Genomic DNA, 12,089 nt, shown 5'->3' with positions numbered 1-12,089 from the left:
CAGAGAATCATGAGTGGATTCATGCAGATGGCAGTATCAGGTTCCAAAACAGATTGTGGATACTGACAGATGAATAGTTAAGGAAAGACATATTAGGTGAAGCACATCGATCCCGTTATTCAATTCACCCAGGAAGTATAAAGATGTACAGAGACTTGCAAAAACACTTCTGGTGGCCTAGGATGAAGAAACATATCGCTCAGTATGTGAATCGTTGTATGACTTGTCAGCAAGTCAAAGTTGAACATCAAAGACTAGCAGGCATTCTTCAACCACTTCCCGTAGCTGAATGAAAATGGGAACATGTAACCATGAACTTCGTAACTGGGTTACCTAAGGCTAGTGACGGTCTAGATGTGATCTGGGTGATAGTCGACAGATTGACAAAATCAGCTCATTTCTTACTGATCAAGATGACGTATACAGTTGATAGATTGAGTAAATTATATATAGCAGAAATCGTAAGGCTACACGGAATACTAGTGTTAATAGTTTCAGATCAAGATCCCAGATTCACTTCACAATTCTGGAAGAGTTTACAGTCAGCTTTAGGTACTCAGTTGAAATTTAATACTGCATTCCATCCGTAGACTGATGGACAACCAGAGAGGGTAATCCAGATTTTGGAAGATATGCTTCGAGCATGTGTACTAAACTTTGGAGGTCAATGGAAGACTCATCTACCCCTAGTTGAGTTTTCATATAATAATAGCTTCTAGTCCAGCATAGGTATGGCTCCATTTGAAGCACTTCATGGCAGACCATGTCGATCGCCTATATGTTGGACAGAAGTTGGGGATACAATTCTCATGGGACCAGAATTGGTTGAAGAGACTACAGAAAAGATCAGAATGGTTCAGAAAAGGATAAAGGCAGCTCAGAGCAGACAGAAAAACTACGTCAATAAACGATGGAAACCTTTGAAGTTTGAGGTTGGAGATATGGTATTTTTGAAGATCTCGCCTAAGAGAGGGATATCCAGGTTTGGTTTGAAGGGTAAGCTGAAACCCTGATATATAGGACCGTTCGAGATTACAGAACGAGTTGGTCAAGTTACTTACAGGCTAATCTTACCTTCTCAACTAGCTCAAATTCATAATGTGCTTCATGTATCGATGCTAAGAAAGTATGAACCAGATCCTTCGCATATCTTAGATTGGCAATCTTTACAGTTAGAAGAAGATGTATCTTATGAAGAAGGGCCAGTGCAGATCATTGGTAGGAAAGAGAAAATGTTGCAATCACGAGTTATTCCCTTAGTAAAGGTACTTTGGAGACATCATAATGTGGAAGAATCAATGTGGAAAAAGGAATCGGATATACAGACTCGATATCTGAAATTATTCATCGAATAAGGTGTCTTCTTAATTTCGAGGATGAAATTTTCTTTTTAGGAGGAGAGGTTGTAATGTTTAAAAAAAAATATTGACCAAGTCAACTATTATTGACTCAAGTTAAACTAATTCTAGTCAAACAACTTTGACTAAGTCAAATTGACTAAGGTCATTTTAAGAAATTATAAAAGAATTAGAATTTTTGTAATATCTAGATATTTAAAAAAAATATCAAATATGATATTATCTGATTTTTGTTTGTTGTTTCACTTTTTACACAAACAAAGAAGAGAAAAGAAAGAAGAAAGAGAAATAAAATAAGGAAAGGAAAAGAAGAGAAACAAAAAAAGGTAGGTCCTTGCAACTCTTTATAATAATTTTAGTAATTTAAAAAAAAATTTATGTTGCTGATTTATAGTTGTAAAAATAGAATTTGTTTTATTTTTTTAAAACAATTCTGATTTAATAATGTTAAACCTAAAGTTGTTTTGTAAAATTTTTAACAACATGCATATACTTTATACATATTTATATTATGTTTTTATAAGTTTAAAACATGGTAGTTGTTGTTGTTTTGTTTAAAAAGAATTATTACATGCTTGTGGTTGATTTATACATGTTTTATACGTAATTATATATGTTAAAAATAAAATACAGCAACTATGACAATTGTTGTTTTTATATAAAATTGACAACATGTATGCTAGATAGAATGAAAAAAAATTATAGTTTTATATGTACGTTATACGTGTTTTATACGTATTTATACATGTTAAATATAAAATACAGCAACTATGAAAATTGTTGTTTTTATATAATACTTTACTTTGTATACTTAGATTGAATGTTCAAACCATTTATTACTATATACATATTTTATACGTATTTTATACGTATTTTATACTTGTCAAAAAGAAAAATACAACAACTATATGAGTTGCTGTTTTTACACACAATACATATATTTTGTTCATATTTTTTATAAATATACATGATTTTTGAATAAATTAAACTGGTGGACAATTTACTTTAATCATTTTAGTGATGAATTTCCAAGAAATGTTTCTAATTAAAAAGTTGGGTAGAAAAGTAATTTATTAAAATAAATATGAGAATGAGTTCTCAATTGAATGTCGTGCTTTTAAAATATCCAGTTAGTGAGATGCTTCGGCGTATGCCATATAAGACACGAAAATGAGAGAAAAGATGAAGTGATGCTTCAGTCATAGACTGTGTAAGACATGAAAGAAAGAAAAAAGAAAAAAGAGATGAGACTGTACATTTAAGAGTAGACTGGGTATTTAAAACACGTATATGTTTTACTTTCATTACGTTTTGAAAAGAAAATAAATACTTATATGTAGTATTTTAGTGATTTATTAAAGAGATTGTGAAAATCTATAAAGAATAACATGTTGTGACATTTTCGGAATGATGTGTTGTTCTAGGATAACAGTTGCGTTGTTTGAGTGCTTATGTATTATGGGATGCATAAGAACACAACATCACAACAGGAATCCGAAAATTTCTTTTCTATCTTTAATAGAGAACAATATGTAGATAGTTATATGGTTGACAAATAATATCGAGGATCACATTCACGCCAGATTGGCATAAATGAAGATGACTAGTTAATGATCATTAATAGTCTAGAGTAGTCAAGAAATAATGACCTACTTGATTTGGCCCGTTTCTTAAGGTCTTGGTCAACGGCCAACCTGAGCCGGAAAACAGTTACCCAAATTATAGTAGAGGCTGGCCATAGAATCAGGAACTAATGGTAGGGTTCCACACTGGTGAAGTATTGGAATAATCGTATTTTGAGTGAGATATTCACATCAGTCGTACCCTTAACTCTCTATTATAGTACTCTATTATTCGATGTTATATTATTAACAATTATTTTTTTAGATTTTTAAGTGTTTCAATTTCCTATTAAGTTTTATGAATTCCTAAAATGTTTAAATTGCATATAGGATGCTGTTATTTAGAATTGTAAGATTTCCCTATTGGGTAACTCCCCTGTTACTCACTCCTACGACATCACAAATTTCAGGCACACCTGGTTTAGGTGATCCTTCCGAGGAGGCTCAGTATCATGGTCTTATAGATGATCAGTCCAAGCTTCCAGGAGTGGAGCATGGGTACTACTAGTAATGAGTCTTAAACTAGAGTTAGGTTTAAGTCTTTAGCTGTCGTTTTTGTTATGTAATTATGAAATCCATATTATGTCATTAGTGTTTTATGTATATATGTCAAGTGTTCTGATGTTTGAGGATACGTATCTGTTCTGTTGAGCAATGATCAGGTATGACATAGAGTTACATTATTTGTCGTTTACGTTTATGAATTGATTATTATGATATGGGTTTTATATCATGCCTCGAGATTTCACTTGGGAATCACGGGGATTCGGGTTGAGTTTTGGGACGTGACAACTTTTTTTTTAAGATAAGAAATATATTAATGGTGTCCAACACCAATGCACCCTATAATTATCATTTTATAATTTCTTACTCGTACATATGGGTAATCTTATCATTAAAAAATTCATGGGTTTTATAGAGAGAATATGTCATGAAGTTGAAAGAGCAAGATTTTATGAGAGTTGTTTCAATTTTAATGGAGAATTTGTCCATTGTGTTGGGTTTTGGGTTTGTCTTGTAAAAGAATCCACAAAAGATTATATTTCTGTAATCAATTAATTTACAAATTTGCTCTTAAATTGTTGTATTTTTCTTCTTCTCAATCCTTGTTCTCTATAGAAAGGGATGTAATAAATGAATTTCCATAAAAGAAAATATGAAAACTAATAACCTTTAAGAACCATAATGATTCAAGATTCTTTGCGGATTTACAAAAGTAATTGAAACATGTTAACATGACCATGATACCCTTTTAACATCGATTTATGCTTGTTGGAGTGACAGTGTGTTCCTTTACCTTTTCTTTTTCTTTATCTACTCCCGTAATTTCAAAATATTTTTGAATTATAAAGTAATTTAATTACAATTCAAAGAATCCATAAAAGATTGTATCATTGTAATGGCAAAATCTTTTATAAATTTACCCTTAAATTGTTGTAGTATTCTTTTCAACTTTTGTTCTCAAGAGAAAGGAGGCAATAAATGATTTTCCATAAAAAAAAAATTAAAAAAATCATTAGCCATTAAGAATCAAAATGATTCTAAGATTCTTTGCAGATTTACAAAAGTAATTGCAACATGCTAATTTGACTATAATACCCTTCTAATGTTGGTTTATACCTTGTTGGAGTGACAATGTGTGTTTCTTTATTTTCTTTTCTTTTTTTCTTTATCCACTCTTCTATTTTCTTAAATATGTGTGTATTTTTTTTTTTCATAAAATAAAATAATTAATTAAAATTGAATTAAAAAAAATATAATTTCATTCAATAAATCCTAAATTATTATCTTCGCAATGATACTCACCACTCCTAAAGGAAAATAGCCATGCATCATGTAAAAAACATGAAAAAACATTGTTGTGGACAAAACTAAAGAGTGGAAGAATCACTTTCCTTTGTTAACTCATAAATAAATAATTTATCCTCATTAGAAATCATTTTGTTGGCCCACCATCTTTTGTGTAATTTTTATCATGAAAAATCATTCCTTAAAGCTGTCCGAGGTTACACCCTTTGCATGGGAAAATTAAGATCCTTTAGCTGTCTCTCAATTTAGTTGTCTATATTCTATAATGAATTGGTGGGCCTGGCCCACTTAAATTATAAATATAGGCCGACCAATTCATTATAAACAATTGAGGAATTTTTTTTTTTTTTTATAGAATGAACCCTAGACTGGGCCCACAAAATCAAATCAAAACCCAAAGACAGGAATGCCCATCGTTTTTCAATATATTGCTAAAATTATCATTCAAATATAGTAAGATAGATAATAATCCATAATAAATTAGTTTTAAAATAAAAAGATAATTATTATTTTCCTATTATTCTCTCTCTTTCTAAACTTTCTCTCTTTCTCTGTAGTTCTTAGATACAGTAGGTCCTATATATTTGCTTTACCAACGGCAAGTTTTGAGGGTTGTCTGTTTAAACTTTAAAACTGTTGTTGATCAAAGTAGAAGAAAAGCTTCAGAAAGAGATTTCATCTGGGTTTGGTGGAGAGACTGAGAACAAGAGTTTCTTGGTTTTCTTCAAAGCTGAGAACTTGGAAGGATTTTGGGTATTCTTTGGGTATTTAAAGATTTTATTATTAAAAAATGACAGTCGAGGAAATACGGGTAAGTCTCAGTGTGGATGAATCGAAAAACGATCAGTTTCCTGTTGGCATGCGTGTTCTTGCTGTTGATGACGATCTCACTTGCTTGAGAGTGTTGGAGTCTCTCCTCCGTCGATGCCAATATCATGGTTTGAGATTTATCATTTATTCTTATAATTTTCTTGTGTGTTTTGGAAGATGGGTTCCTTAGATTTTTGTTATTCAATCAGATTTTGTTCATTTTTTTTATTTATCATAAACTGCATTTGCGGAAATGGGTCCTCCATGTTTCCTTTGTTTTTAATTTCAGTGTTTTTATATTATTTTTTTGTTAATTTATTGAGTGGTTCTGTATCTGGTGTATAACTTTTGATTTTTATGAATGTTATTCTTGTTTTGTCTTAATTCAGGTCATTTTATCTTAATTTTGTTCACCTTTTTTTTATGTCATATGGTCTTTGAACATTTTTCTGTCACCCCCATATTGGGTTTTTGGTTTTTTGGGTACATTTGATTTGAATCTAAAAAGGGTTCTTTTCAATATTTTTTTTGGTAGTTACGACGACTAATCAGGCAATTTCGGCGCTGAAGATGTTGAGAGAAAACAAAAACAAGTTCGACCTGGTTATCAGTGATGTCCATATGCCGGACATGGATGGTTTTAAGCTTCTCGAACTCGTGGGGCTTGAAATGGACCTACCTGTCATAAGTAAGCCATGAATCCTGTCTTGGATACCTGTTTTGATTTAGAACTCGTATTACACCTGCAGTTACAATTTTCTCTTAGTTGGCCTATTTTTCCAAAATGTAGATATAACAGAAATAAAAAAAAGAAAAAAACAGTTCAGCTAATTTCTTTTCGATGTATTTCTACAAAATTTTGATATTTGTTCCTTTTAAATGATCCTAGTGTTGTCGGGAAATAGTGACACAAGGCTTGTGATGAAGGGGATTAACCATGGTGCTTGTGATTATTTGCTGAAACCCATTCGAATTGAGGAGCTCAAGAACATCTGGCAACATGTAGTTAGACGAAGAAAATTTGATTCCAAGGACCAAGACATTGACGATAATCCAGAGAGATCTCATTCAGCAACCGAGAATCCTAATCAGAATGAAAGACTCAACAGGAAACGCAAAGAACAGAACGATGAGGAGGACGATGGGGGTGATGAGAATCCAAATGAAAATGAAAACGAGGATCCATCAGCCCAAAAGAAGCCTCGGGTTGTTTGGTCTGTGGAGCTTCATGGCAAGTTTGTTGCGGCCGTTAACCAATTGGGCATTGATAGTGTGTCCTTTTAGCCCTCATCTAGTGTTTCCTAGTTCATTTGTGAAGCTTTTTCATTCTTAAATTTTTTTTTCTTACTTCCAATGCAGAGGCTGTCCCTAAGAAGATACTAGATTTGATGAACATAGATGGGCTTAGTAGAGAAAATGTGGCAAGCCATCTTCAGGCACAAATCCTCCTAATTTCTTGCTTGCTCATTTTCTTTCTTTAGTTATCCCTAACATTTTATTTCCTTGAGTTCACTATCCCATTTTGTTGGTGCAGAAATATAGGCTTTATTTGAAAAGGCTTAGTGGTGTGGAGAGCCAGCAAGTTAACATGGTCGCTGCTCAAGGGGTTAAAGATTCCTCCTATTTGGGAATGGATTCACTAAGCAGACTTAGAGATTTTCCCACCTTGTCTGGACCGGGGCAGCTACCAAATACCGCTCCAACGTCCTACCCATCAGGTGTGATGCTTGGTAGATTGAACACTCCTACTTGTTTGGCCACACGTGGGCTTGCTTCTTCTGGAATGATCCAAGTGGGTCATACCCAAAACTCCAATAACTCTGTCAATGGCTTAGGGAAGCTTCAGCAAATTGTCCTACCTGGAAATCACAACGGGAATTTACTTCAAGGCATGCCAACTTCACTAGAACTCGATCAATTGCAACAGAACAAGTCCATTTCCAACTTCAGAGAATTCTCTACTCCAACAGGTTTTTCAGTTGCTAGTGGCTTCCTGAACAATGGTGTGACCATTGGCAGCTCAAACAATTCTTTTCCGAATGGCCCAAATAACTCCTCGATGTTACAAGGACTTCATCAACAAAATTCTGTTAGAATGGCCTCAATTAACTCAGGATCGTTCGAGACTGGTGTTGGTGCAAATTCTTATTTTCCCAATCAGGGTAGATATAATGACAATTGGAGAAGTGCTGCCCCATTAACCGGGTATCCATCAAACCCCTTGTTGTGGAGTGACCACCCTAGTACTCACGCTGAATTGTCTCCCAATAACTTAAGAGAGAATATTTCATCGACTCCAGAAATTGTGAGCAATCCACTTGATGTGTTCCTCAATGGGGTTAATGTTCAGCAGGATAACTCAAAGTTGTCGAACTTTGGAAGTATGAGCGATTGTGTTGGCCAGAATATAAATTATGCCCCAGCAAAAAATCAGGATGATTATAAACAGGATTTCTCCCACAACTCAAATATTATCTTCGATTCTTTAAATTCTTCGGCTCCTATTCATGATGTTGTGAGTTCCTTAGGCCAGACTTTGGGCCAAAGTAATGCAGTCGGCGTTAGGAAGATGAATATGAACTTTACTGGCCAATCAAATTGTCAAACTCTGAATCTCATGCAGCATAATGGAATTGAGAAATCATCTATGGACACAACTGAAAGGTTGAATGAAGAGTATCTCTTGGACCAAACTAAGTCTCAGGATGGGATCGTTTCTGATAGATGCGGCTCCTTGGAAGATCTAATGAGCTCAATGATTAAACAGGTAAATTCACCACCTACTTTGATTGTAACTGTTGTAGTGTATTAAACAGGTAATTTTGCATGGAATTATTTCATTCACCTAGTTTTTAACTATATATGCTTTCTACAAATGGATTTTAGCTCATAACAGAAGATTGTTATCGTTTGATTTGCACAAATTGAGAAATGGTCCAAATTATGTTCAATTGATGCTTTTGCACTCTGGCCTCTCCAATGAGTGGTCTATGGTTTAGATTCATTAAAGTTTGCGCCACATGACTTGGACAGAATATATTTGAGGTGCCCTTTGAGAAAAGTATTAGGTTTTTCAACAGAAAAAAGAAATTCTTGAACAGGCCAAATAAGCATACAAGTATCAGATTAACATATATGAGGCGTCTATTTATATAAATTGTTATCTAGTGAGAGAAGGATAAAACTTTCTATGCGGAACGACCTTAGGAGTGTTGATGGAGCATGGAAGACCTTAGGAGTCTTGCTCTCCCTCGTCAGTGACAGGCCTTTTAAAGTTATAGATGTATTTGGGATCTTCCTTCTTGTTGGCAAAGCAAAACCCATTGGTTGCTCATTCCATTTGTTGTGTGTTGGGGCTTGTGAAAAGAAAGAAATCGTCAGATCTTCGATGGAAAGGAATCTTCAGTAGATAGTATTATAGTTTCTGTAAAAGGTTTTTATTTTGTTGGTGCAAAGCTTGTGAGGAGTTCAAAGGGGTCTTCTTTGAGGACGTTATGGGGGAGATGGGATTGGTTTGTAGAATGTCGTAAGGGTAGTCTGGGTGGTTTCGTTTGTAGCTTGTTTTGTTGGTCACCAACCACGATTAATACAATTTGCATTTACTTATAATAAAAAAAAAGGAGTCTTGATGTCGCAAAGTGATAGAAGAAACCCAAATGATGCCAAATTTGGGCTAGGAGGGAGTGGGGCTGATTGTGCCAAGGACACTTCATGTTGTGTGAGCTGCAATGCTATAGGGTACATTCTGATTTGTGTACCAATGGTTCTAGTAGTTACCTGCCTAATGTAAATGTACTTCTAGGTATTGAGGCAAGTGAGGATGGTCATGTAGTTGATCTAAATTATATTGGGACCTTTAAATGACAACTTTCACATTTAGGTATGTCCTCTTTTGGTAACATATGGTTTCCTTAATTTTTTTCTCTGTGCTTGCCCATTCCCTGCTATGTTACTTGGATATTTGAAAATGGATTCATATCCGCTATATTTGTCTATAATATTTCTGTTTGAAGTGTAATTGCAACAACTATACTGCATCGATCCATGATCAATGTGTTCATAAATGTATTATTTAAGATAGACATAAAACTTGCGTGCCTTTGAGAGTATCATAGAATTCTTATTCCAGAAACTTTGTGCCTTATGTTGTTTCTCTGTGATGATTCCTAAATTATACCGGCAGTCGTATTACACTAGATCTTCTCATTTATCAAAAAAACTTAGAAGCTCAAATAATTGGTTCAGCACATGGTTCAATTTCTTAGACCATATCAAGAAACACTGAATACTTTTTAGATTCATAATGTTTACTTTAGACAGCTTTGGTATTACAATAAATTTTGATGCATATTTTGTATTTCTCTCTGTTTTCTTCTCGAGCATTTGTTACATGTTTGGATACGATTGATGCAGGATACTGAGATGAGGATAATGGATGAAGATGTTGAAAGTGATGTTTTCCCTCTCAGAAGATGTATGTGAAGCTTCCTAAAGAAAGGGTTTAGCAACGACATTGATGTACCTCCTTCAGAAGTTTGTATCATCATGTAATTTCTTTAGATTTTAGTTATCTTTCTATGTTACAAAAAAATTGTTTAGTGTTTCCAATTTCTATTGGCTTGCTTGTTTATATGTTCTCGATTTCCATTTATATGTTCTCGATATTATTGTGATCCGAGGCCCTTGGTTGCAACCACAGTGGCAAAAGTTTATGGTTGCTAATTATTTGTGAGTGTTTGTAAATGCAAACTATGATTTTTTACACAATTGGGTAACTGCATTTTCCATGAGATGTAAAGGATAATGAACCAATATGATATATAAGAACATTTACCATGTTTTTGCATCTACAAAGGACTATGATCACTCTACCATGGAATTGTTGAGACGATTAGCGCTCGTAAGTCCATAATTATAAGAACATTTACCATCTGTTTGGATAATTTGTGAAGATGGTCTCCACAATTTGTAGGCCATTCAAATGGGAGTAAGCAACTTGTCTAAATGGAAAAAAGAAGAATAATGATGAATGCACGCAGTTTTTGGTATGCAGTTGTTGATCGGCTGATGTGGCAAGGGCACAGAACCGCAGATCTTTTTCCTGTGTCTCCTGAAGAAAAAGATCTATGGCTTTGTGCCATTGCCACATCAGCCGCGTACCAATTGAACCTTTCTTTGTAAGAGAAAGGTTCAATTGGTTGATCATTCATCTTCTTTGCAAGACTTTGCTCTTCTACTCAAGAGGTTTAAAATCTTATCTCGAGGTAATATTACAATATTTCGTATTTTGAAAAAAGTTAAAAATCAACACAATCTTGTTCAAAAATTTTCAAAACATTCAACATCTCTGATGAAATGTGCGCACAACTTTAAACCATGCTTCTACTTCATAACCCCACATGGATTGAGCTTCGCATTTAGTTTTACTGTTTTTTTAATGGCAGTTTTCAAATTAAAAACTACTATTGTGCACCATTGTTTATTTTTAAAATTCAAAATTTTGATTCAAGCATTTTTTTTTTTATAATACGGACCCTGATTTTTTTTTTTTCCAAATTTTTTTACGGAAAATTACTTGAAGAACCTTGGTGGAGGGACTATTTTCTAAATAGTGCCCAAGTTTTGGGGTCTCTTAATAGTCCATTTAGTAAATTTTTCTTTTGTTAATAGTCCTTGAATCCCATTTGCCACATATCTCACGGTTGAATTCTCTAATTGTTCGAACTCACTGTTTTCATCCAAATTTTTTTCATTTTTGATATCTCAATCGAGTTTTGAAGATTCCATTCCTTTGGAAAGCATTTAAAAAGGAAGAAGTCATTTTCAAGAATTTTTTCAAACATTTTGAAGATGTATGTAAAAATTTAGGGGTTTTTCACATTTTTTTTGTTTCATTTTTTGATGAAAATTGATCAAGAATGGTTCTTCTCATTTGAAATCATCTAAACAAGTGGTTATCTCAAGTTTCTAGTCGACCTTTCCATGTATTTTAGTCAAAAAAACTTAAAAATTGAAAATGGGTGGGTTTTACTAGTGTCGAGTTCACCACTTTTTATTTAATAATTGGTGAACTTGACAATGAAAAGTGGTGAGTTCGACAATAAAAGTTGTGAACTCTATAATAAATGAAAAGTGATGCACTCGATAATATATAAAAAGTGGTGGGTTCGCTAATAATGAGGGACTATTTAGAAATAAATCCTCCACCAGGCTCCTTTTAAGTAATTTTCCCATTTATTTTAACATTATATATGACTTGTAGGTGGCATGTGCATACATCATAAGGAACTTTTTGTAATTTGTAACTTTAGAAGACAATCCAAGATTATAGGATCTTCACATTGTATTAATTTTAAATGTAAAAGTGGGGGCATTTTTCATCTTCCAAATTTTGGTGTCAACAAACACCATTTGAGCCTTTTCTATTGATCGATGTCATTAGCTTTGAAAATAAGGATTATTACCCTATTCTCATAATACTTCATTATAT

General features: G+C 33.6%; 1 protein-coding gene across 1 annotated transcript; it reads left to right on the top strand.

The window, feature by feature from the left end:
• Positions 1–5,329: 5,329 nt before the first annotated feature.
• LOC147389193 (two-component response regulator ORR24-like) lies at positions 5,330–10,418 on the top strand. The gene is made up of 6 exons (XM_086419873.1): positions 5,330–5,727; positions 6,135–6,287; positions 6,489–6,869; positions 6,959–7,035; positions 7,134–8,366; positions 10,013–10,418. The coding sequence occupies exons 1-6, from the start codon at positions 5,580–5,582 to the stop codon at positions 10,079–10,081; spliced, it is 2,061 nt and encodes a 686-aa protein (XP_086275999.1). The 5' UTR covers positions 5,330–5,579; the 3' UTR covers positions 10,082–10,418.
• The last annotated feature ends 1,671 nt before the right edge of the window (positions 10,419–12,089 follow it).

Source organism: Akebia trifoliata, chromosome 12 (genome assembly GCF_017979445.1).
Source record: "Akebia trifoliata isolate Shusen 1 chromosome 12, ASM1797944v1, whole genome shotgun sequence".
NCBI lineage: Eukaryota > Viridiplantae > Streptophyta > Magnoliopsida > Ranunculales > Lardizabalaceae > Akebia > Akebia trifoliata.
This window is presented reverse-complemented; position numbering and strand designations above follow the sequence as displayed.

Bases quoted from the DNA above. Each gene is read 5' to 3' on its own strand.
- LOC147389193 (XM_086419873.1), top strand. From the start codon at position 5,580: ATGACAGTCGAGGAAATACGGGTAAGTCTCAGTGTGGATGAATCGAAA. The intron at 6,288-6,488 runs GTAAGCCATGAA...AAATGATCCTAG, and splicing joins AATGGACCTACCTGTCATAA to TGTTGTCGGGAAATAGTGAC. The intron at 8,367-10,012 runs GTAAATTCACCA...CGATTGATGCAG, and splicing joins TGAGCTCAATGATTAAACAG to GATACTGAGATGAGGATAAT.